Source organism: Argopecten irradians, chromosome 6, assembly GCF_041381155.1.
Source record: "Argopecten irradians isolate NY chromosome 6, Ai_NY, whole genome shotgun sequence".
Lineage (NCBI taxonomy): Eukaryota > Metazoa > Mollusca > Bivalvia > Pectinida > Pectinidae > Argopecten > Argopecten irradians.
The window spans coordinates 32,289,363-32,317,163 of record NC_091139.1 but is presented as its reverse complement, the minus strand read 5'-3'; the positions used below and the strand labels follow the sequence as shown (position 1 = coordinate 32,317,163).

General features: G+C 35.6%; 1 protein-coding gene across 7 annotated transcripts in view; it reads left to right on the top strand.

Annotated features, from left to right (window-relative positions):
* Nucleotides 1-22,080, top strand: part of LOC138325660 (neurocalcin homolog) — a 62,836-nt gene extending 40,756 nt beyond the window's left edge. For 2 of the 7 annotated variants that reach the window (XM_069271466.1, XM_069271468.1), the window contains 3 exons: nt 4,607-4,799; nt 16,544-16,953; nt 20,818-22,080. In XM_069271466.1, the coding sequence (XP_069127567.1) occupies nt 16,576-16,953; nt 20,818-21,021 (582 nt within the window). In that variant the 5' untranslated portion in view covers nt 4,607-4,799; nt 16,544-16,575 and the 3' untranslated portion in view covers nt 21,022-22,080. Of the gene's footprint in view, nt 1-3,566; nt 3,700-3,868; nt 4,025-4,145; nt 4,352-4,606; nt 4,800-16,543; nt 16,954-20,817 lie in introns of those variants that run through there. The other 5 variants (XM_069271471.1, XM_069271467.1, XM_069271470.1 and 2 more) reach the window with 5 other exon arrangements.
* Nucleotides 22,081-27,801: the final 5,721 nt, after the last annotated feature.

Below are 27,801 nucleotides of genomic sequence, written 5' to 3'. Positions count from 1 at the left end.
TTTGAGACTATGGGCTCCATTTCCAATGGAGATTATTTCAAATTCTCCCCAAAATGCAGGATTAAACTCCTTTAAACTCTTCCCACTCTACCAATATTTCCCCCAAAATGAGCAAAAAAAACCAACCCGTACCTTTAATTGTCATGGTTTTATACCTCTCTTGCTGTGGTAGAGAGTAAACAATTTGCAACTTAATAATATCACAGAGACAGGCAAAATGAAGGATTATGTAGGAATTATTGTCACCAGAGAGTGAAGGAATGTAGGACTTATTGTCATCAGAGAGTGAAGGAATGTAGGACTTATTGTCATCAGAGAGTGAAAGAATGTAGGACTTTTTGTCATCAGAGAGTGAAAGAATGTAGGAATTATTGTCATCAGAGAGTGAAGGAATGTAGGAATTATTGTCATCAGAGAGTGAAGGAATGTAGGATTTATTGACATCAGAGAGTGAAAGAATATAGGACTTATTGATATCAGAGAGTGAAGGAATGTAGGATTTATTGACATCAGAGAGTGAAAGAATGTAGGATTTATTGACATCATAGAGTGAAAGAATATAGGACTTATTGACATCAGAGAGTAAAGGAATGTAGGATTTATTGACATCAGAGAGTGAAGGAATGTAGAACTTATTGACATCAGAGAGTAGGAATGTAGGATTTATTGACATCAGAGAGTGAAAGAATGTAGGATTTATTGACATCAGAGAGTGAAAGAATATAGAACTTATTGATATCAGAGAGTGAAGGAATGTAGAACTTATTGACATCAGAGAGTGAAGGAATGTAGAACTTATTGACATCAGAGAGTGAAGGAATGTAGAACTTATTGACATCAGAGAGTGAAGGAATGTAGGATTTATTGACATCAGAGAGTGAAGGAATATAGGACTTATTGTCATTGGAGAGTAACGGAATGTAGGACTTATTGTCTTCAGAGAGTGAAGGAATGTAGGACTTATTGTCATCAGAGAGTGAAGGAATGTAGGACTTATTTTCATCAGATAGTGATCGAAGGAATATAGGACTTATTGTCATCAGAGAGTGAAAGAATGTAGGACTTTTTTCTACAAGAGAAAATGAAAGACTGTGAAATCAGAGGGAGGGAAGGAATGTAGATTTCTTGCTACAAGAGAGAGTAAAGGAATGCCATACAATGAAGATCAAGAATTAATTGAATTCAGAGAGTGCCAAGGACTTCTGTCATCAAGAATATCTAGAAATAAATGAGGAACATGACAGGAGAAATATATATGACATGTTGTGGCAAGGACTTGTTGCCATCTGTGTGTTTTTGTCCTAGTACCTTGTATCTGCTGGGTAGGATATAAGCCAAGTACTAAGTGTGTAAATCTGTGTACAGACATTCTCACAGCGGGGCAGCAAGTTCTGCCACATGGTAAAAACCTAGTGTTACAGGTATATGGACCTAATTACATACACCAGCCTTGACATGCATACGAACATCACTAGCCTACACTCTAGACCATCCTTTTGTTTCACATAGCAACCTTATATTCTGCTTTAATGATATTCTTATTTCTGAGACTTTACTGCGGTATTGACTTGGAATATTACGAAGCCTTGATGATGACCTAATTAAAGCTGTCCCATAGATTGACGAGGTGATGTTGCCACAAACATATTGATCTGTTGTCACAGTAGTTTTAGGAATTTCATTTTCATGGCGTAATTTCCCAGTAAAACCACGCCAGAGCATATTATTCCATAATTAAGAATGCTGTGGAGTAAATTGACTGATTAGTTTTTGTCCTTTTACCAAAACTTACATGTTTTGAATTGCTGTCTGTAGGAAATTCCACTTTAATTGTCTGTGCTAACCAAAAGATCTTCATTGCTTAAACAGATCAAAATGGGCTACTGCTTCGAGCTAATTAATGTCACTAATTTGGTACAAGACATTTGAATGTATGTGATATTGTATACACTGGTGAGGTTACTCTGGGTTTGACAATTTGTACTACTCTTAGTAACAAATGAAATTTGTTTTTAAACTGACTGAAAATATCAATGTGGTAGGCTTCAGCAAATTACAGGCAAACAGTTTGATGTTTGTTATTTGTTTTTCAAAACCATAATCTTATTGCTTTGGTAAACCAAATTAAGGAGAAATGAATACTGCAAAGAGAACATATGTATGTAGCGGTAAAATTCAGACATTGGTCAGGAATCTAAGCATATTGAATTCTTAACATTTGAAATTCTCTGTGTTGTCAACCCAACTAATAATTACTCAAAGAGTAAATTTATCATTTTCCTTGAGGGGAACTATTGCATTTAAGTGCAAATACCATGGTCCTTTAAATTAATAAGTATAACATCCTAAAGAACAAGCATATCATTGTCCTAAAAACCAAAGTATAACATTGTCCTAATGAACAAATATAACATTGTCCTGAAGAACAAGCATATCATTGTCCTAAAAAATGTGGCATAACATTGTCCTAAAGAACAAGTATAACTTTATTCTGAAGAAAATGTATAACATTGTACTTAAGAAAAAGTATAACATTGTCCTAGAGATCAAGTATAACATTGTCCTAAAGAACAAGTATAACATTGTCCCCAAGAAAAAGTATAACATTGTCCTAGAGATCAAGTATAACATTGTCCTAAAGAACAAGTATAACATTGTCCCCAAGAAGAAGTATAACATTGTCCTTAAGAACGAGTATAAAATTGTCCTTAAGAATAAGTAATAAGTATAACATTGTCCTAAAGAACAAAGTATAACATTGTCCTAAAGAACAAAGTATAACATTGTCCTAAAGAACAAAGTATAACATTGTCCTAAAGAACAAAGTATAATGTTGACCGAAAAACAAGCATAACATTGTACTAAAGAACAAGTATAACTTTATTCTGAAGAAAATTTATAACATTGTACTTAAGAAAAAGTATAACATTGTCCTAGAGATCAAGTATAACATTGCCCTAAAACAAGTATAACATTGTCCTAGAGATCAAGTATGACATTGCCCTAAAACAAGTATAACATTGTCCTAAAGAACAAGTATAACTTAAGTATAAAATTGTCCTTAATAACAAGAATCACATTGTCCTTAATAACAAGAATCACATTGTCCTAAAAAACGAGTATAAAATTGTCCTAAAGATTAAGTACAACATTGTCCTAAAGAACGAGTATAAAATTGTCCTAAAGATTAAGTACAACATTGCCCTAAAGAACGAGTATAAAATTGTCCTAAAGATTAAGTACAACATTGTCCTAAAGAACAAGTGTATCATTGTCCTAAAGAGCATTAAAAAAGTAAATATATCCTAAGAAATTTAAATCTTGTGGGGAAATAAAATGTTGCCCTAAATGTGGAGATATATTAGATTTACCATTATTGTTGAGGGGGAATTCACAATATGCTTTAGGTAAAAGTAATCATTTGAATGTGATAAATAAACGGATTGGTTGGTATTATTAAAATTGATATTAAAAATTGGGTATGCCACCACCACAGGGATATTAATTTCCGATTTCTAGGTGCAGCAGATATTGAGTTTCATTACGTCAGAGTCGGAATAAACCTCCAGGATTGCATAAAGAAAGATATTGTACATCTACATGTTTTGAAACGAGTTCAATACACGTCTGGAGTTCACCTATATAATATAATCGTTTGTATCGGCTGAGTTGCCATACACAGTGGATTACTGATTTAAGGTAGGAAATCGCATTAGGTCTGTGTAGGGGACATTGTTAGGCAAACCATAGGGGTATTCCTGGTAGAAATACATCTAATATCATATGTCATTGTAAACAATTATAAACAACATATGCATTGTCAGATTTATACCAAACATGTGTCCACTGGCATTTATTTCCTGTACAAAGCGAACCTGTTAATGTTTTTTCCTCTGTGTGGATGTGTGTGTGTGTATATATATGGAGTAATAAAAAATCAATAGGAGATTGGCTATATATTTTAGGAGGCTAGATTTTGTGTGGAGTGGTGACAGAAGATGGTTGCTGTATGTATATGGGCTAGGTAGGTTCTCGGTGGCATCCTATTCCCTGTGATCATCATCAAGTCATTCAACACAGCTAGCTGGTATTGATTGTTCTCTGCTTTCTGGTGTAGTACTAGTGAAAGCAGCACCATTGTAAAAGTGGCCAACTCTCACCTTCAAATATCAATACACTGTGGCCATGTACACACTCACTTGAGTTCACATGTGCTGGTATTTTTATACTGTAATACAATGCAGGTAACACTGTAGGTGATCAGGTATATTGGAGCTAATAGCACTGGATTATAGCAGGTACAATGGAGGACTACTCTGGATAACTAGACTATTGTTGGTGCTTTACCTATGTATGATACAACAAGTCAATAGAAAATTTGAACATAATGTATAATATGTGTTGAATTCAGTTTGGAGATATAGCTGTCAATCCTGATCATTCCAAATTTTTTGTCAATAGTGTCATAGTGACGTGTTTGTGTATTTATATTTTGGTTTTCGTGACAATGTTTTTTGTAGATAGCGTGATTAGGGGTTGCTCTTAAGCTATATGTGGTGTTGGTATTATGTTGATGTCAAAAGCAATATTTTGTCTGTCGTTACAGGTTTGACAGTGCCTACTGGAGTAGTTAGCTACCCATACAGACAGAACATACATGCATCTTTGTGACCGTATATCATACTGGAGAAGGAATTCAACATTTCTTTCGGGGTGACATCACTCATAATCTCTACCACACTCAAACATTTGGATTATCTCAATATCTGTGCGTTGGATAATAAGTTTTCTTAACCAAGGTATGTGGAAAATCATCTTAAGATTGGAGGTGAATCCTATTAATTTGCATATACGTCTCACTACTCTATGTTCACAGTTAGATATCATTGAATGATACGTGACCCGCGAGTGTTTCTTATTTACATTCTATAAAGCAATAAATATTTCATTAAATTGAAGTTACAGGCCCTAGTTAGTGGTCACAATTATCTTACCCATACAAAGACACTTACCACTTTCAAATGGAACAATCCTTTGACCTATATGACAAAATCAGCATAGATAGTAAAAAATGTATTGACATTATAATGCTATAAAACTTTGTCCCTTTTATAAAGTGGGCTATATTGTTTAATTTGTTGCCTATATTAAATATCTATACCTTCAACTGAAGGCTATATCAAGGATGATCTAAGATTGAATATTATATAAGAAAAAAAAAAAAAAATTGTGTATTTATCCTGATTTTGAAACTGTAAACTTCATTGAATTATCTAATAATGAAGTTGTTGTTCATTTTGTTGTCGAATTAACTAACATTTAAACTAATAACAAGATACAGTATTATGTAAAAAGTGTTATGTAAATATTAAGGTTATTACACAGTTATTTACAATTATTAATAGAAGATTTTGAAGGCATTTTTTAGGCCAAGATTTTTATTCTCCTTTATCCTATATTGGGAAAAAGATTGTTCATTTCCAAAATTACTTTGTGTCATCGCTCACTTTTGTAATATGGCAAAAATTGAGTAATTGACCCTGTGAGGTTTCAGGTCCCCTGGCTAAGACACAACTGATTTTCCTATTGTCAGTATAATATGACCAGGTTGGAAATGTTGTTTGTTGTTTTCGACTGCAAGCTTCAGTGATATTGTACTATAAAAAGGCCAAAAGCTCCAGACAAGGAGACACCACACAGATATATATACCTCAGCCTCCCAAAACATATAGACATCCACTGATGCAACACACTGCATACATGGGAGGCCGTCCTTAATAACCCTAGCTGTTAATAGGACAAAAAGTCTAATAAACCAACTAATACATACATGGGAGGTCGTCCTAAATCACCCTAGCTGTTAATAGGACATAAAGTCTGATAACCAACAAATACATACATGGGAGGCTGTCCTAAATCACCCTAGCTGTTAATAGGACATAAAGTCTGATAACCAACAAATACATACATGGGAGGCTGTCCTAAATCACCCTAGCTGTTAATAGGACATAAAGTCTGATAACCAACAAATACATACATGGGAGGCTGTCCTAAACACCCTAGCTGTTAATAGGACATAAAGTCTAATAAACCAACTATACATACATGGGAGGCTGTCCTAAATCACCCTAGCTGTTAATAGGACATAAAGTCTGATAACCAACAAATACATACATGGGAGGCTGTCCAAATCACCCTAGCTGTAATAGGACATAAGTCTGATAACAAAATACATACATGGGAGGCTGTCCTAAATCACCCTAGCTGTTAATAGGACATAAAGTCTGATAACCAACAAATACATACATGGGAGGCTGTCCTAAACACCCTAGCTGTTAATAGGACATAAAGTCTGATAACCAACAAATACATACATGGGAGGCTGTCCTAAATCACCCTAGCTGTTAATAGGACATAAAGTCTGATAACCAACAAATACATACATGGGAGGCTGTCCTAAATCACCCTAGCTGTTAATAGGACATAAAGTCTGATAACCAACAAATACATACATGGGAGGCTGTCCTAAATCACCCTAGCTGTTAATAGGACATAAAGTCTGATAACCAACTAATACATACATGGGAGGCTGTCCTAAATCACCCTAGCTGTTAATAGGACATAAAGTCTGATAACCAACTAATACATACATGGGAGGCTGTCCTAAATCACCCTAGCTGTTAATAGGACATAAAGTCTGATAACCAACAAATACATACATGGGAGGCTGTCCTAAATCACCCTAGCTGTTAATAGGACATAAAGTCTGATAACCAACTAATACATACATGGGAGGCTGTCCTAAATCACCCTAGCTGTTAATAGGACATAAAGTCTGATAACCAACTAATACATACATGGGAGGCTGTCCTAAATCACCCTAGCTGTTAATAGGACATAAAGTCTGATAACCAACAAATACATACATGGGAGGCTGTCCTAAACCACCCTAGCTGTTAATAGGACATAAAGTCTGATAACCAACTAATACATACATGGGAGGCTGTCCTAAATCACCCTAGCTGTTAATAGGACATAAAGTCTGATAACCAACTAATACATACATGGGAGGCTGTCCTAAATCACCCTAGCTGTTAATAGGACATAAAGTCTAACAAACCAACTAATACATACATGGGAGGCTGTCCTAAATCACCCTAGCTGTTAATAGGGCATTAATATAATAAACCAAACCAGCCAATTTATGTGTGGCACAAAACAATTCTTATTTCAAAATATTCCTTTATGAAGGAATTTGGCATGAAAGCTCATGCTAGTTAAAAAAGCTACATGTATTCTTTTAAATCAAGATAGCAATTTCTAGTCTTACTATAGCTATTATAAGCAGTTTCTGTTTAAAACACGCACACGTAACATGAATGTTTGTTAGCAATATGTATTAATATTCTTTCTTTTTTTCGTGGTCAGTGCAACCACAAATATGAATACAGCACTCAACAGGCTAAATATAAAAAAAATAATGTATAAGTAGTCTGATAGTGAAGCTCCTTTATTATACACATGAAATAGAAGTAGATATTTATACAAGGGAAAAAAGTAAATACATTATACACACAATACTTGATTATCTCCCCTCAGCTTGAATCTACTAATATTCAAAAGAGATTGAAATAAAGAACTTCACTTCTGATACCTTGTAGGAGGAAGTAAATCTTCACTGGCAATCATATTTCATTTTATTTTCAAAAATGATAAAATTATTTTAGAAATTCAAGATTCAATATTCAAGTGATATAATATGTGTGGCTGGATGTGTCTGTGACCCAGGATTTAACATTGACTGTGATATAACAGATGGGTTTATTATCAAATTACCAGTGTAGTGTTCACTTCTCAATGGAACTGGAAATAGCAATGAAAGCAATCGATGTTAATTGAGTTTACAGCTATATTGAGATCACACACAGAAACAACAAAGCCTACTAGCTGTACAATATTGTATTGTCATTTACATTGTGTTAAGTACTATCACAGGTCCTTGGTGACTGTAGATAGCAAAATCACAGGTCCTTGGTGACTGTAGATAACGAATCGTCTGGTACTGTAGATAGCGAATCACAGGTCCTTGGTGACTGTAGATAGCGAATCACAGGTCCTTGGTGATGTAGATAGCAATCACAGGTCCTTGATGACTAGATAATCACAGGTCCTTGGTGACTGTAGATAGCAGAATCACAGGTCCTTGGTGACTGTAGATAGCAGAATCACAGGTCCTTGGTGACTGTAGATAGCAGAATCACAGGTCCTTGGTGACTGTAGATAGCAGAATCACAGGTCCTTGGTGACTGTAGATAGCAGAATCACAGGTCCTTGGTGACTGTAGATAGCAGAATCACAGGTCCTTGGTGACTGTAGATAGCAGAATCACAGGTCCTTGGTGACTGTAGATAGCAGAATCACAGGTCCTTGGTGACTGTAGATAGAAATCACAGGTCCTTGGTGACTGTAGATAGCAGAATCACAGGTCCTTGGTGACTGTAGATAGCAGAATCACAGGTCCTTGGTGACTGTAGATAGCAGAATCACAGGTCCTTGGTGACTGTAGATAGGAGAATCACAGGTCCTTGGTGACTGTAGATAGCAGAATCACAGGTCCTTGGTGACTGTAGATAGCAGAATCACAGGTCCTTGGTGACTGTAGATAGCAGAATCACAGGTCCTTGGTGACTGTAGATAGCAGAATCACAGGTTCCTTGGTGACTGTAGATAGTAGAATCACAGGTCCTTGGTGACTGTAGATAGCAGAATCACAGGTCCTTGGTGACTGTAGATAGCAGAATCACAGGTCCTTGGTGACTGTAGATAGCAGAATCACAGGTCCTTGGTGACTGTAGATAGCAGAATCACAGGTCCTTGGTGACTGTAGATAGCAGAATCACAGGTCCTTGGTGACTGTAGATAGGAGAATCACAGGTCCTTGGTGACTGTAGATAGGAGAATCACAGGTCCTTGGTGACTGTATATAGTAGAATCACAGGTCTTTTGGTGACTGTAGATAGCAAAATCACAGGTCCTTGGTGACTGTAGATAGCAGAATCACAGGTCCTTGGTGACTGTAGATAGCAGAATCACAGGTCCTTGGTGACTGTAGAGTAGTAGAATCACAGGTCCTTGGTGACTGTAGATAGTAGAATCACAGGTCCTTGGTGACTGTAGATAGCAGAATCACAGGTCCTTGGTGACTGTAGATAGCAGAATCACAGGTCCTTGGTGACTGTAGATAGTAGTAGATAGCACACAGGTCCTTGGTGACTGTAGATAGCAGAATCACAGGTCCTTGGTGACTGTAGATAGCAGAATCACAGGTCCTTGGTGACTGTAGATAGCAGAATCACAGGTCCTTGGTGACTGTAGATAGCAGAATCACAGGTCCTTGGTGACTGTAGATAGTAGAATCACAGGTCCTTGGTGACTAGATAGTAGAATCACAGGTCTTTGGTGACTGTAGATAGCAAAATCACAGGTCCTTGGTGACTGTAGATAGCAGAATCACAGGTCCTTGGTGACTGTAGATAGTAGAATCACAGGTCCTTGGTGACTGTAGATAGTAGAATCACAGGTCCTTGGTGACTGTAGATAGTAGAATCACAGGTCTTTGGTGACTAGATATTAGAATCAAAGGTTCTTGGTGACTAGATATAAGAATCACATGTCCTTGATGATAAGATATCAGAATGACTTGATGTTAGAATGACTGATCCTTTGTGACTAGATATTAGAATCAGAGGTCCTTGGTGACTAGATATTAGAATCACAGGTTCTTGGTGACTAGATGTTAGAATCACAGGTCCTTGGTGACTGTAGATAGTAGAATTACTGATTCTTGGTGATAGTAGATAATACTATCACAGGTCTTTGGTGACTAGATATTAGAATCAAAGGTTCTTGGTGACTAGATATAAGAATCACATGTCCTTGATGATAAGATATCAGAATGACTAGATGTTAGAATGACTGATCCTTTGTGACTAGCTATTAGAATCACAGGTCCTTACTGAATAGGTATTAGAATCAGATGTCCTTGGTGACTAGATATTAGAATCACAAGTCCTTGGTGACTGTAGATAGAATCCTAGGTCCTTGGACTGACTATTTAGAATCACATGTCCTTGATGACTAAGACATTAGAATGACTAGATGTTAGAATCACTGATCTTTTGACAAGATATTAGAATCACAGGTCCTTGGTGACTAGATGTTAGAACCCTAGGTTCTTGGTGACTAGATAGCAGAATCACAGGTCTTAATGACTAGATATTAGAATAAATAAATATTAGAATCACATGTCCTTGATAATTAGATATTAGAATCACATGTCCTTGGTGACTAGATATTAGAATCAAAGGTCATTAATGACTAGATATAAGAATAACTAAATATTAGATTCATATGTCCTTGGTAACTAGATATTAGATACACATGTCCTTAATTACATATTAGAATCACAGGTTCTTGATGACTAGATATTAGAATCACAGGTCCTTGGTGACACATAAAAGAACATTCTTTTGGACTAGATGAATCACATGTTTGGTGATAATAGATAAAAGATAATAAATAGTTGAAACCAAAAAGCAATGAAATAAAAAGTAAAAAATGGCTCATTTACAAAGACAAAAGTGAAACTTTGGTCTTTTACCAGCTGTAGCTTATTGAAATTACTTAAAATATTATTAAAGAGATTGGGACTGCAGCTAAATAAACAAGATTATTTATAAACAAACAATGTTCATCCTGTTACAATTCCTACACACCCAGCTATGATAGGACTCTTCCACTACAGTAATTCAAGGTGTATCATAGGAAACTGAGAATGTGCCAGTTGGCTCAAAACAGCTCATTTATAAAGAAAAGTGGAAAAATGTGTCCATTCATACTTTCATGCACAGTTATTTAAAAATCTTCAGGCCAAGCCATGTGTTCCTTGGGTTTGCTAAGTTAAGTTTTCCACTTATCAAGGAAACGTTAGCATCCTTGTCATATTTATCAGGCCAAATATCCTAAAGCTTTTATAAGGATTCTACCTCTGTTCCAAGAAACTCGATGTCTTGGGGGGGGGAATAAGTGGGGCGGGAGTAGGGGTGGGGGTGTTTTGATGTGTGGGTAGACGGTGGTCAACATGTCACATTGTAAGTCACCAATATCCTCTTGAGATATATTGAGACTTGGACATTTTAGTATTACAGTCATTTCTAGTTTTCTGGCTTTCCTTCCATGATAATAGCTGATGAATCAATTGGATTTATTAAAGAACTTTTATACAGATATATGTCAAGCTTCACAGAATGTTGAAACTCATAAAAGTAACACTTTAGATAATGTATGAACTGGTCAGCTGAAACAGGTAATGGTAGATCTTAGTAAATAAAACAATTTAAAAATACACAGTTCTGCAGGGAAAGGTAATGGAGACTACATTGGATAGGAAGTGATAGGGTTAGGTTACATATATACTTATACCAGGATTTCTGAAAAGGAGATTCAATTACGAATCAATACACACATATACAGAGTTCTGTATCTACATGTGTGATCAGTATGTATGAGATTGTGGACTGTTTACCCAGTCGGGAGTATCTCTACAGTGGGGAGATTTAGAACCATTAGAATCTGTTAAAGATGTCTGTATATTCCTACAACAGTTCAGATCCAGAAGTGATTTGTACCTAGAAATGTTGTGAAGATATTTCCAAGATTAAATTGTGAGTTTATTTAGTATTCTTTAAGATTGCGGCGGTAAGTTTGTAGCTACATCTCTAATGAATACAGGTAGTGTAGGCATGTTGATTACCAAATTAACTTTGTTGGTTAACCACAAGTTAGCCCTGGCCCAACATTTATGATGGCATCAACATTGGCTTCCAGTGTAGCCAAGCATGACATACACCGCCATACCAACGAGGAAATTTAATTTTGTCATAAAGATGTCAACGTTTCCCAATACATTATACTGAATGACGGTCATTAGTTGTTACATTTATCACAAGGGCTCCCTGTGTGGTGAATTAAGAACATTTTTATTACATAGTTAATTAATTTTATCCTGAAAAAATACTGTTCTTATATTATTAGATCTGTTGGTTGACTAGTGATTAGATTAGTGTTCTATTAACAGCCAAGGTTATTGAAGGACAGTCTCCTCTGTGTTGGAGGGTTGAGTGTGTGAAGTGTGTACTGTTTTGGGAGACTGCAGTATGTCGGTATTGTAACTCCTTGTAATATGTCAATAAAACATGATACCATAGACACAGGACAAGCACACCCTACCTGGTCACATATTACTGACAATAAATGATGGCTTAGGCAAAATATACTTTACTTGAATAGCCTTGCAGAAATTTGCATGTGTACTGTTGTGTGAAGGGCCAAAAGTACTAGAAAGTAATATTTCCTGGTAGATGTGACCTCATTATGTAGATATGAATCAGCATCCTAGTTTTTAGGTAGATGTATAAACATTCAAACAATTTAGAAGATGTTCAGAATTTTCTCTACTATCTGCATATAACTTTATTCTACATATAACTTGATTGTTTTGGTGCCTGGTGGGTGAGTGGTTAAGTTGTCCCAACATTATACCACAAGCCCTCCACCTCTCTGTCAGGAGTTTGAATTCCATATTGGACAGTTGCCAGGTACTGATTGCTGGTCGGTGATTTTTTCTGTGTACTCTAGCTTTCCTCTACCTATAAACCTGGCACCTCCTGAAATGACTCTGGCTGTTGATAGGATGTTTCTTTCAGGCATTTACCTGTTGTGATGTCATAACATTTTTGTTTGTTTGTTTCTTTGAGTTTTACGTCCCATCGACAACTAAGGTCATTTAGGGCCAAACTACAAGTCATGCATTATTATCAGGATAAAAGATCGGGTAAGAAAAGGCAAGTAAGGATTAAAACACAGAGATTGTAAACGTTTATTTGATAAAAAAAAAAAAAAGGTTTACATGGGATAAAATAGTTTTGGCTAAAACACACGAGAAAACTCATGCAAAATGTTGATGAAACGATGAAATGTTGAGTTGATACGATGATATGATGAGAAAAACATTCATATTTTATCTAAAATACTGATTTCTCTGAGATAATTAAGAATACGATTATGTCTCACGGCATGAAGCAAAGTGTACATAATGGAGACATCGTAGTGCTTATCTCGTATGTGCTTAAAAATCAATACAGTGCACTAAAATATGCTCCACTGTGAGAGGAGAATCACATATTTGATCGCCAGTCTTTTAAAATTACAACAATATGTTGTCATGAGGACACCATCTCTTAAATCAAATGCTTTTGGAAGTGAGACATTTGTTCATCACATTTGTTCATCTTTTTATAATTTATAAACATGGACATTTAATGACCTTGACCTAATTTTCAGATCACTAAGTGAGATTGTAAAACTTTCCTTTTAACGACCAATAAAACTTAATAGTATTATAGTTATTGCATGCTTTAGAAGTGTTCAGGTAATTTGCTTAGCTATGTAGGTGCCTAATCCATGAATTGTAAAGAATTTGTATACAGCTTTAGGTGGATAATAAAACATTAAATATATTGCATGTAGATTTCACTGGCCATAGTTTGAAATTGAAAATAAACACGTATATGGTTTCTACATTTGAAATAAATCACCAGAAACAAACTCCAAATCTGCTCAACTGTATTCATGCCAAAGCAGATTGAAGGGTTTACAATACCCGACAAACATGCTTTCTAACTCCCAACTGGCGATGATATTGTCCTATTGTATAAGGTATAATAAAACGGAAGTGACAATATTGGCAGTGAAGTGAATTTTCAGGAAACGTGTCTTTTGTGTCTGATGGGTCTGAAAAAGCACACATTATCACTCTTTGATTTATATCATAATGGATCAATCACCACACCTTGTCAAAAGTGAAATGTCATTTATATAAAAAAAAAATTCTTTCATATGGTAGATTATTGCTGCCAATAAAGTACACAAAGGATTTAAAAATAAACGTAAGAAATGTTTCTTTGAGGGAGAGTCGCACAGATTATAAACTTAGGTTATAAATGAGCAAAACATGTTTGGCAGATCATCCAGTATTATATATAGATAAAGGGTATAATTATGTGGCGGTGGTCCTGTGGAGGAGAAAATCAATGTAGCCATGATCCAAACAGACCAGTGATAGCACCTATAATCACTGGTCTTGTCTGGTTAATATTTAATGAATGTTTACTCTTTTACTCTGCCTCTTCATCATTAGGCTAGGAACACCGGCAGTGTGGAGAAATCTACTCTACACTTCCCATTGACCCGGCTACAATGGCCTTGGTATTCGCACCAGTACTTAGAGTAAATAATATTGAACCGTCAACTCTGTAACTGTACTTCAAATTCAGGGAAGTTCATGGCAGTCATTTTAAACAACAAGATCAAATTTTAAAGTGAATAACAAAATGTGAAAAGGGTTAATGAGTGTGTTGTACACCATTGTCATTAGGATAAATGTTTAATAGAAATTGTAGAGGTCAAGGTCAGTGTAATATATAATTCATAGATGCTAGTTTATTGTTTGTGTCATGGTCATCAAGTTATATATGATTGGTGTGTCTGATTGGTTGAAAAAAGATCCTGTAATAGCATTAGTTTCATTTCATAAATTATGGTAAAACGTACAACAATGAAAATGTGGCAGTACTCATGGTAGAAAAGTATATGAATTAAGTTAAGATTCATGACAGCCAGCAATCAGAGACTTCTGACACGTCAAAATTTAAATTTTTAGCCCACCATCATCAGATGGTGGGCTATTCAAATCGCCCTGCGTCCGTGGTCCGTCGTCCGTCGTCCATCCGTAAACAATGCTTGTTATCACTATTTCTTAAAAACTGCTGCAGGGATTTTGTTCAAACTTCACATGGAGGGTCCCCTTGGTCCATATTTGTGCCATACAGATTTTGAGGCTGATCGGAAAAACAAGATGGCCGCCAGGCAGCCATCTTTGATTTTAGCAGTTGAAGTTTGTTATCGATATTTCTTGAGAACTACTGAAGGGATTTTGTTCAAACTTCACATGGAGGTTACCCTTGGTTCCTAGTTGTGCCATACAGATTTTGAGGCTGATCGGAAAAACAAGATGGCCGCCAGGCAGCCATCTTTGATTTTGGCAGTTGAAGTTTGTTATCAATATTTCTTGAGAACTATGAAGGGATTTTGTTCAAACTTCACATGGAGGTTACCCTTGGTCCCTAGTTGTGCCATACAGATTTTGAGGCTGATCGGAAAAACAAGATGGCCGCCAGGCAGCCATCTTTGATTTTGGCAGTTGAAGTTTGTTATCGATATTTCTTGAGAACTACTGAAGGAATTTTGTTCAAACTTCACATGGAGGTTACCCTTGGTCCCTATTTGTGCCATACAGATTTTGAGTCTGATAGGAAAAACAAGATGGCCGCCAGGCGGCCATCTTGGATTTTGATAGTTAAGGTTTGATATCCCCATTTCTCAAAAAGTGCTGAAGGGATCTTTCTCAAATTTAATATGTAGGTTCCCCTAGGGCCCTTGTTGTGCATATTGCATTATTGGACCAATCGGTGAACAAGATGGCTGCCAGGCCGCCATCTTGGATTTCGATAGTTAAAGTTTGTTATGGCTATTTCTCAGATAGTGCTGAAGGGATATGTCTCAAATTTCATATGTAGGTTCCCCTAGGGACCTAGTTGTGCATATTGCATTTTGGGACCGATCGGTGAACAAGATGGCTGCCAGGCCGCCATCTTGGATTTCGATAGTTAAAGTTTGTTATGGCTATTTCTCAGATAGTACTGAAGGGATCTGTCTCAAATTTCATATGTAGGTTCCCCTAGGGACCTAGTTGTGCATATTGCATTTTGGGACCGATCGGTTAACAAGATGGCCGCCAGGCAGCCATCTTGGATTTTGTTATTCAAAGTTTGTTATCGCTATTTCTCAGAAAGTACTGAAGGGATCTGTCTCAAAATTCATATGTAGGTTCCCCTAGGGCCCTAGTTGTGCATATTGTGATTTGGGACCGATTGATCAACAAGATGGCCGCCAAGGAGTCATCTTGGATTTTGATAGTTGAAGTTTGTTACCGCTATTTCTCAAAAGGTACTGAAGCGATCTGTCTCAAATTTTATATGTAGTATGTTTGAAAAAGTTTAAAAAGTAGAGAAAAGATCCATCTTTCCTTTGTCAGATATAGATCATTCTTTGGTGGGCGCCAAGATCCCTCTGGGATCTCTTGTTTCTATTTGAATTGATTTAATCAGGTGTGTAGATGTAGTCTTACAATATATATGTGAAGACCATGGCAGAATTTATTTAGTGAAAAAGAAAATGGCAGTCATTTTCTGGTCTCAGATTGGTGATGGAGCTAATGTCATATGGATGGGATTCAGTATTCAGTATATAGTTTAATTCAAAGAAGACAGGGTATATGTATAGAAGATCTGATATAAAAAGATGGAAATAGGACAGAAACTGACTCATTTAATATACTATAATCGTTTTAATGTCTCAATTACAGAATCTTTGACAAAGGACTTCTAAAAAGAAAGCATGGGTAAGCAGAATAGTAAACTAAAGCCGGACGCCTTGGAGGACTTACGAGCGGAGACAGAGTTCAGTGATCAAGAGTTACAGGAATGGTACAAAGGTTTTCTAAAAGACTGCCCCAGTGGCCATTTGACTGTTGAAGAATTTAAGAAGATTTATGGAAATTTCTTTCCATATGGAGATGCATCTAAATTTGCAGAACATGTTTTCCGGACCTTTGACACTAATGGTGACGGCACAATAGACTTCAGGGAATTCATATGTGCATTGAGTGTAACGAGTCGTGGCAAGTTGGATCAGAAACTACGATGGGCCTTCAACATGTATGATTTGGACGGCAATGGGTTTATCTCTAGGGAGGAGATGTTGGAGATTGTTAAAGTGAGTATAGCACTTAGGAAATATTGATGATGTAACAGAAATTATGGAGACAGTCGAGGGTCAGGTGACAATGTTCTGTTTCCCCCATAACAAACCCACACTGACATATTTCAATGTGTTTCCTACAAATTTACTGCTGACATACAATAGAAAAACCATTGTTATTTTCCCATGTTCATGCTTTTATAGACTGTTTGAGTATCGATTATTAAAGCTCTTGACGTTCAGATATGTTTTTCGGAAAGACTATGCACATGCACTGCCTCCAAAAAACCTGTTCCATATGTTAGATTACACTGATAGGTTTACCTTGCAAAAATTATTTGCAAATTGAAATGCAAAGAATTTTTGATGCTGTGAAACAGCATTCTTAGGTACGCTCGGAGAGCCTGTGCACATCTAAGCAATAAAACCACTCCGCGATGAAAATTTAATGTTGTTTAGTTCATTTTACATATTACTTGATAGTATGAATAAATCGAACATAAGTATTCAAAAACACAAACATTGAATTTGTACATACATATGCACCTTAGACGGTATGTTTAAGTGTTCAGTAGGGACTCTATGATTTATGTATTCCTACGCTTCGTGCATGGTCCAAAAAATCACGAACAACGCATTCTTCGATGTCTTCCTCCGGGGCAGACTTTCGGTGGATTTTGGATTGTGTATGTTTTTTCAATTTTACATAATTCATGCTACTGAACGATTAATGTAATGAAATGTTAGGAAGATAATTGCAAAAGAAAGTTCTTATAACGGTTATAGATGTTTTTGGTTTCGGTTACATTGACGAACTATATTTGATGATATTATTGCGCAGTAATAGTTAATAGTTATGAGGTTCCTCCCTTGTTCTGTCACTGGGAGTTGTGCCTTTCGTTTATTGACAACTGCGTTATATTGAAAGGGAAAAAGTGCAAAGTTTATCAACATAAACTTACAAAATATAATGATAATATAGATCTTTATATATACGAGCTACAAAGAGTGACAAATGAACTTATATTGGCGTGTAATGTACGGTAGCCTTACGAAGACTTGCTAAAGGCCGATGCATTGCATGAAGTTTTCTTGACGTTTTCGTTCTTATAAATTCAAAAGAAATCTGAGTGTTATAAGTAACCAAATAATGTACCTTCTATTTGGCAAAAATATCTGGTCATGATTTATTATTATTCAAAAGTCGGCAAAGCAAAAATCATGATAATATTTTTCTTCACGATAGTATGTCGCCAACCAGTACAGTTATCGTGATTTCTTCGTTGTGTTTTTGGATTTATTAAAGAAGTAACGACCTTTGAAGACTTCAAATTCGCATAAACTATCTGTAGTCCAAGAAGTTTCGGAAATAGCATTCTTGTTTATATTTGAGATGAATTATACGAAATATTGGCAGACAATACATGCTTTAATCCTACCTGTTCCTGACATCGACTGTACCAGTTATCGTGATTTTTCAACTTAGTAGAATTTTACGATGCATACGAAGTAAGCTGGATCAAAATATATAATCTAAAACAGATAGCGTTGTATAACTTCTCACAACAGATAACTTTGATATCCAATGGTAACATTATAGTTCCTCTAGGTGAAATCCATCCCATGCTCCTTTGGGGTGTCTTCACCGACGTTCGAGCATTTCGGCAAAAAAGCGGACTACGGATTGAGCTTGATCACGGATCGATTATAATGGTAAACCGAAACAAGGATGCATCATTCAATCAATCAAAAGAGCTTGATTTATCAATAAACAACAAACAAACAAAGATTAAGGTTTACCATGTATATTAATGAACAACAAAAAACTTTGTGATTTGTGATCAATGTGTTATTATCATTTTTTCACTTTTCTTCATGTTTAAACCACAGCTACATGTACATGACATTTACAAAAGTTTTTCTATTAGGAAATACTAAATCATACACCATCAAATATTTGCTAAGATAGGTGATTAAAATAATGCATGTATTTGAAATTCAAAATCATTTAAACAATAGCGACATTTATACACAATATTTGATTCAGAGACAGTCATATAAATTCATTTACTGAAATAAATTAAGCCATTAAATTTGTTGGCTACAGATACAGGTATACAGATGTACATTGTTCCTAGTGTAGGAAGCTAAAGTTTGTTGTTAAGTTTTATTTTTTCAGCAAGTATATTATATGTTGACATTTGCATTTATGTATACACACTTATAGCAGCTAATAAATTATCCAGATTTAACATGCATTACAAACGATATTCTCTTCCTCCTCATTACACTCTACACACACAGTGTGGTACCACACATCACACATGATCTGGATCTAGTACAGAACAGTTCTTACGAAGACTTGCTAAAGTCTGATGCATTACATGAAGCTTTTTTGATGTTACCGACTAGCATTCTTGTGAATTTAAAATAAATCTTAGTTTTATACGTAACGAAATAATGTACCTTTTATTTGGCAAAAGTATCTGGCCATGATTTATTAGTCAAAAGTCGTCAAAGCAACCCATTAAACAAATTAGCAGAATTCTGTAATAAATTATGCGGCAATTGTATGTTGCTGTTACATCACTCAGTTTTTTTTATATCTTTGAGCTCTTTTTAACTTGTCATGTCCTGTGAAATGTTGTGACAAATCTGCACTCGGCAAGCCTGATGCTGACAAATTAAAATCTTCCATACAGGTACAGATGTACTTTCCAATATACATGGCAGATAAATGTCAAATTAAATCAGAACTAAATCCAATTAAATTGACCAACTGATCATAAAACAGCTATGAGTTGTTTTATTTTTCTGAAGATACTCCAGAGTTTCTTTACATTTCAAACCTGGCTTGTCCCTAAATGACCCTGTCTGTTAATCAGACATAATATGAACATTGTATTCCCACCAAATTCTCACACTGTTCCTTGTCAGATGCTATCTATCCTTAACTGCTTGCAGTATGTTAATACTGGCTAATTACAACCTCCAGACATCAGCAACAATTGTCATCTATCTATATAATACAGATATTGTCTTTTGAATGTTTATAAAAGACCGACAACAAGAAAACAAAATAATGCTACTGTAGATAAGTGGTCACTGCATGTATCATGCTCACAGACTTAATTCTGACCTGTCTCAGAACATTTGTTTTATCAGTCACCAGTCAAAACATTTTGTTGAACTGTCTCCTGGCCGTCCTGGTAACAGTTTATCTGGTCTGCACCTAACTGATAAGGCATGAAACAATTGTAAACTGTCACTGGGTATTATCTACTTGAGCAGCTGCAGTTTACATGTTTCATGCCTGATCACTCAACAGTCAAAACTATATTCTCCAAAGGTGTTAGCACAGACCTGATTGGTACATGTTGACTGGTCAGACATGAAACGGTTTTGTTGTCTGATCAGAGCTGTGGAAGTTAACCAAAAGAACAAACAAAACTTGTAGTAGTGAACCAACCAAAGCCTATGTATATAGTTCTCCAACTTATTTTCATGACGGCTTAATTTTGCATTTTTGCCAAGATACTGTTTTTCCTTAGATTTCATTTCAGGATCAAGATCTACTCAGATGGTTTTATAACACACTTTGATACTTTTTTAGATAATTAAACTTTACATAAACTTTTGTGATTTCTACTTATAGGCCTGCAAATTATGCAAAATTTACTCGCACTCGAAAATATGTTGATCTATAGTACCATATATTTATTATTGAGGCACATTTATAACATGATGCAATTCGTTATATTTACCTTTCTTAGTTGGCATTCATCAGCCAATAACTGCCAATAGAAAGAAGATATTCATGTATTATTAATCACTGAAATAAAAACCATTTTGTTAATTTTTATGTCTTTGTTTCTTTAGGCTATATACAAAATGGTTGGTTCAGTGATGAAAATGCCAGAGGATGAATCTACACCAGAAAAGCGGACTGACAAAATATTTAAACAAATGGACAAGAATTTTGATGGCAAGCTGTCTTTAGCCGAGTTTATTGAAGGAGCAAAAAGTGACCCCTCCATTGTTCGGTTACTACAATGTGATGGCTGTACACAACAAACCCTCTGAGCCTGCTGTTGTTCTGTGTTTCATTGTTTTAAAGAATGACTGTTAATACACTGAATGAAAAGATATATATGATAATTTATATATTTACATCTTTATGGTTACATTTTGAGGATTACATTGTTCACAAGCTGACAATGGGTAAGCCAGGTGAATTTGAAGGAAGTGAAGGTTTGGTACGACATGTGTTGTCCAAGCTGTTGGCGGTGGCCTACAGATTTCACCATTCTTGGTTGTGCCTATGGAGCAATATACAGAAGGGGAGAGGAGCTGTGTGTTGGAGGAGAGTCGGTGAGACACATATTCCGCGTCATTATTGTGCCTGCTCGTCACAACACTAACGCTAACACTGTCAGCATCAGCAAGATGTGTCGCTAAGCCTGCTCTTAACTATAAGTAACATTATCAACAAGCAGTGTGTCATCTGATCTCCACATAAAGTGACATTATCAAGGACACATGTGTTTGCTGAGTCTTAAACCAGTCGGTCCAAAGAATACAGCAGGCTGGTCACCATGTCATAATCCCAAGATACTTTACAAATTTACTAATGAAGTAACAATAAAAATACCCCTTCTAACGTCCTTCCTGGAATGTGAAAATTGTTAAAAATCAGCTTTAAAGTTTCATATAGTATTACCTCAGCAGAGTTTGCTCAACTTTCATAAATCTGAAGCATTTTTCAAGAAGATTTCAAATTAAAATAGGTAAATTTTCTCTCTATTCTATGCTAATCTTTCATGTGGCAGTGACATGGATGAATGATCGTCCACGTTATTATTACCGGAGGGGTCTAAAACCAAATTACAATGGCATACACATCTGCAGTAAAAGAATTGCCTTGATGAATAGCATCAGATATTAGTTTGTCACTATTTTTTTGTTAAATGCAAAATGAAATTGTACATATATTTGATATTTTGATTTTTTTTACTTCAGTAATTCCCAAGATGTTAATTCATGATGTGTGGCTTCTCATTTAGTTTTTGTAATACTACGATGTTAATAGCTCGTATTCATGAGTGATGTTAATTGCAAATATATGTACAATGTTTAAACATTTATTGACTCTATTAAATTTATTTATTGGCATGTAAAAAGTACAGACAAGATTGATGACTCCAACAAAAGTGTGTTTGAATTATTTGAAATTAAGTTTGACCAAATTGTCCATAATTCTATGCTTTAAATTGAGTTATCAGTAATTTGTGTTAGAAGATACCTGTCAGAACACCTTTAATTTATTTCTTATTATATCTTTAATTTATAAAATTATTTAACAAGTTTTAGCAAAGTTAAATATATGAGATTATATCTTTGTAAAATTACGATTTTAGAACATTTAAAGAATTGTGCATATGAAAACATTTAGAAAAGAAAAAACCAGTGTTGGTCTTATTTGAGGCCATGAGAATAATCGCGGAATTTCTGAGGGAAATGATGATGTTGTAAAAATGTGTTTACTACTAAACCAAACTGTGATGATATAGTTAGGAATATTTGTATAACCAGAACACTAGTATGTAGAATGTACCATATATTCCAATCTGTGATAGGGTTTTAATTAGCAACAAACTGTTGATATATCATTTAGGTTAAGTCCTAGTGAAATCCTCATCCTCGCTAGATTGATAACTAAATTTGTACTTGACTGTGAAGAGCTCTCCCCTGTACTCGATGCATTGACAGTCAAACCTGAACTAGACTGCGGCGAGTGACAGTCAAACCTGTACTAAACTACAAAGAGCTCTCCCCTGTACTCAATACATTGACAGTCAAACCTGTACTAGACTGCGGCGAGTGACAGTCAAACGTGTACTAAATTACAGAGAGCTCTCCCCTGTACTGAATACATTGACAGTCAAACCTGTACTAGACTGCGGCGAGTGACAGTCAAACGTGTACTAGATTACAGAGAGCTCTCCCCTGTACTTGATACATTGACAGTCAAACCTGTACTAGATTGCGGAGAGCCCAAACCTGTACTCAATACATTGACAGTTAAACCTGTACTAGGCTGTGGAAAGCCCTCCCCTGTACTCAATACATTGACAGTCAAACCTGTACTAGATTGCGGAGAGCCTTCCCCTGACAGTCAAACCTGTACTAGATTGCGGAGAGCCTTCCCCTGTACTGAATACATTGACAGTCAAACCTGTACTAGACTGCGGCGAGTGACAGTCAAACGTGTACTTGATTACAGAGAGCTCTCCCCTGTACTCAATACATTGACAGTCAAACCTGTACTAGATTGCGGAGAGCCCAAACCTGTACTCAATACATTGACAGTCAGACCTGTACTAGGCTGTGGAGAACCCAAACCTGTACTCAATACATTGACAGTCAGACCTGTACTAGGCTGTGGAGAGCCCTCCCCTATACTTCACAGTATATAGATCCTCTTGTCATCAGTATATGTACAAATAGCAGTAGAACTATGTCCATGGCATGATGCCCTTTGTCATTTACACCTTAAACTGCTTCTCATTGCTCCACTGATAGATTTAGCATTACACTTGTCATTCTTTTGTTTCCAAGCGCCAAAATCATATGTTTGGGATTTGAATCAATTAGTGAGGGAAATTTTATCATATGTTTGGGATTTGAATCAATTAGTGAGGGAAATTTTATTTCCTTTGTTTTTTTCATAACCAATAGAGTTAGAGGTTGTACATATATACTGGCCTCGTGGACGATAGTTTTAGTCTGATGTTCTGTATCCCAATATCAACAACACTGTCTGTAAAAGTCTACATCAGAAGGTTTATAGCTGAGATGTATTTGGCTGGTACATTACAAGTATGCCATAAAAAGGACATTGCCTGATTTTAGGCCAAATCTTTGTAAAGATAGATAGCTTTACCACCACCTTATAACCCTGAAGCGATGTTGGAATTGTCTTTTTTCCCCATTTATAACCTCTTCAGACATCACTAATCTTATGGCTGGTCATATGCGGTAAGATGGTATAAATATTGGTCTCTATTTCCTCATCCTTAAAGCATCAATTCAATAATTTCTGGGCCAATTGGTATTGTTATGAATTACTATTATCTATAACCAATATCCTGTCCAACAGAAAGAAAAGAACGCAGTCTTGACATTTTGTAATATCTAAATATAGATGTTACTCATTTGAGTAGAGCCTTAATTTATCCGTTTTTAAAATAGAATAAGAGAGATGTATTCAAACATGGTTTTTTGGGTTTCCCAAAGAATTTATATTGAAATATTATATTGATTAATGTGTGTTCTCTAAGTCACCTCCGGTCTGAATAAATGGTATCAAATATATTTTGTTAATGATCAAGTTTCCAGGGGTCAAATGAATTATAGTCTTGATGTCCATTTCCATCTTGTGCTGGTGTCTTTGTCATACATGTGTATCTTTCCCTGGTATTTCACCTAGCAGAACATTCATTGGTTTATTATACAGAGTTGTCTGTCCTTTAACCGGTGGTGATTGTTAAGTGATTTAATTGCAAGAATGGACATGATTTAAAACTTTCAGCTTTTTGAAAAAATTCCGAATTTTAACACACCAAATTGGAATTTATTATGGCCAAATATAAGTAATGACCCTTAAGATTTCCTGTGGTACCTGTTTGTGTAGTAGCAGCTTAGGTATCCAGCCAGTTGTCACTGCAGATTGGCAGCCGTTTACAAAGAGCTAGATGTAAACTGGAGCATTCCCAAACATATGGATGTGGCATTCATTAGCCTGTAACGCACATAGACATTTTCCTCATCATTTCCATGCTACTGTACTTATCCTACGCTATGTCTAAACTCTAGGTCATAAAGTTGGTGCATGATCGTCATACTTTTGTAACTTTATTATTTCTGTCTCCAATAAAGGAATAAATAAATTGGATTTACAAATGACATGTTGCCAGGTCATTAGTTTGGTGTGTGGTATTAGTGAGTACACTTTGTCAGAGCACGCCCTTCATTGTATGGAGTAGAACACCTACATTATCAGGTTTATCAATCAACCTTACTACAGAAACAAAACTAAATTGCTTTTCGTTTAGATCTGATGGCTTTTGTGATTTAACATATTTATTTCGTATTGTTTGAAGTTTACATGTCAAAAATTAATATAACATCTTCAAATAATGAGTGTTCACATTCCACATTCAAGTAATTATGACATTTGGTAAGATAACATGGATGAATTCAATGAGAGATTTGGGAGTAATTTTGTCATTAGTAAGTACAGTGTATAATATAGTACTTAAAGATGCTCCACCGCCGACAGAGCATAAATGATATTAATCATTTGAACAATAATTGGTGTTTAATCGTGTATATGTATGTCTAATTAACACAAAAGTATTATAAAAATAATATATTTCACCTTTGGTGCATGCGCAATCAGTACTTCATTCCATATAGGATATAGTGTCACGGAATTTTTTCGGGATGCAATTAATTATTTTTCATATTTTTAACTTGAAGTAAAATAAGAAGCTCAAACTTTTCAATGGTGGTAATGGTGTAAAGTAAGTAACTTTTGTAACTGAAGAAAAATACTAAATCGTCTGCTCCTGTTTTTTATAGAGAAAAAATACCATTTGTCAGCGGTGGAGCATCTTTAAGTCATGTGTTAAAGAGGTTCTAAGGAGTCTCACAAGTTCTTGGTTCCTAGATCTGAAGTAACAATGCTTGACACTTATAGGTATAAATCACCTAACAGAACAAACATTCAGTAGGTTGTGTGTGAAATAGATCTCCGTGAGCTGTACAATAGGAGTACAGCTTTAAAACTATCGCAACCTTGTATATACAATTTTTATTGTTATATATGCCCAGTGCATTATTTTTTTGTGTGTTTCCTTTTCAAGCTGTTGTTAGATATAGTAAAATTGTTTTTATTTTACATCCACAGATAGCATAGGCTACAAAATACACTGTAGCACTCGGGAAATGTACACGTATAGGTGGTTAGTGAAATTAGAATATTTTCAATCCAAATTTTTATCACATTTAATTTATTTGACTTGTTAAATAAAACCAATAGTTGAAGCATACAAATGAACAAGCATTAGTATATACCCATGCTTAGATTGGATATAATGCACATATATTAGTCAGTGGTGGCTTTCACCTTAACTTTTTAAATATGGTAGAAGTCAAAATGTACATTGGCAAAGATTAATTTCACCTCTAGGTATCCATGACAACATGTAAATATTGACATTTGTTTGACATTGTTCACCAATCATTGCTGTTTGTTGTTCATTTACTCCACACTTTTCACCCTGTATCAGTATATAAGTATATATACCGGTAATCTTATAAGCAAAGAGCGACCAGATGTACATTTCTCTACAGTGTTTATTATCATTGAAACAAAATGTTCAGAATTAAATGTCTTGATCTTAATGTATTTTATGAATTAAAGAACTTCCTTCCCAAGATTTACGTGTCTGTGATCTTTCAATATGTTATTAAAATTCGGATCAAATGTAATTTATTTACAATTTTGGATAAGTTACATTTGTACATACATGTACCAATCAGCTGTGTGACTTTGTGAAGGAGTATATTACATGCACCTATGAACATAACTACATAGTGCATTGACATAAAAAGGGAGATAATTCTAATGCACTATCCAACAGTATCAAATGCACCAAGGGTTTCTTGAGGGAAAAGAAATAGTTAATACAACCTAGATATTTTGTAACAGTCTTGAAATAAAGAGTACATATGTAAACAAAAATATGGAGAAAAAAAAATACTCATCCTGTTTTGTATAATACAGTGTACATATAAATGTCCAAATTAACTTTTAACATGAAAAATCCGTTCTCCTTAGATGTATCACAGTGACCTCCCCTTCCTATACACACTTGCTACACACTGGGATGATCATCATCTAAAAGGTATATTGATTACCCAGAGACGGACATTGGATCTGATCACTGCCCTACTGATGTGGCTAATACTCCACTCCTTGGGGATTAATGTCGGTTCTAACCTGTGTAATAGCGCGTACTAAGATCATTAGTGTGGCGTTGATTACCCGTAATCAGTTCCATGGTACCTGAATCTGACCACTAATCAGCTGTCAGTAACATGTGTTTGTAACGAGGTAACGATCTCGAGTAACTGAACATGACATGACTTTCTGGTGTGTATCTACTATGTATAGAATCAACATATCATTGTTGATGTATGGAATCAACATGTCAGCGGTAGTTAAGGTCAACATGTCGATGATTGGACACCAGTATACATATACCCAAATATCATTCTCATCCATCAGAGTTACTTCCCTTCCGTTCACTGTCAGTATAGCGATAGCTTGATAGCCGATGGGAGCCCACCCGGTCACAATATACTGACAACGGCAATTAAACCAGTCGTCCCTTTCAACTTTTATGCCGAGCTCTAAGCAGGAGCAGAATCTATGACCAAAGAATTTGGTACACTGCGTCTTGGCCATGAAAAAAACCCCAGAACCTTTAATCCAAAGTCAAAAGTGAGGCGATATTGATGGAGACGTTAGGAACAAGAAAGTCGATTAGAAAGAAGAGAAAATATAAAATCCCAAATTTAGTCGCCCTTTGTATTATGGAATGGTGGCATCAAGTGAAATCTAACGCCCTAGTACAGACAAACACAGAAAGAGACAATGTTGTACGGGTGATAGAGAAAGACAACTCAACACAAGACCAAAAGTGAGATGGTATTAATTAAAGCAGACGTTAAGAAGAAAGATAGCTAGACACAGAAACATATATACATAGAGATTGGCAACTCCTCCAATTTTAC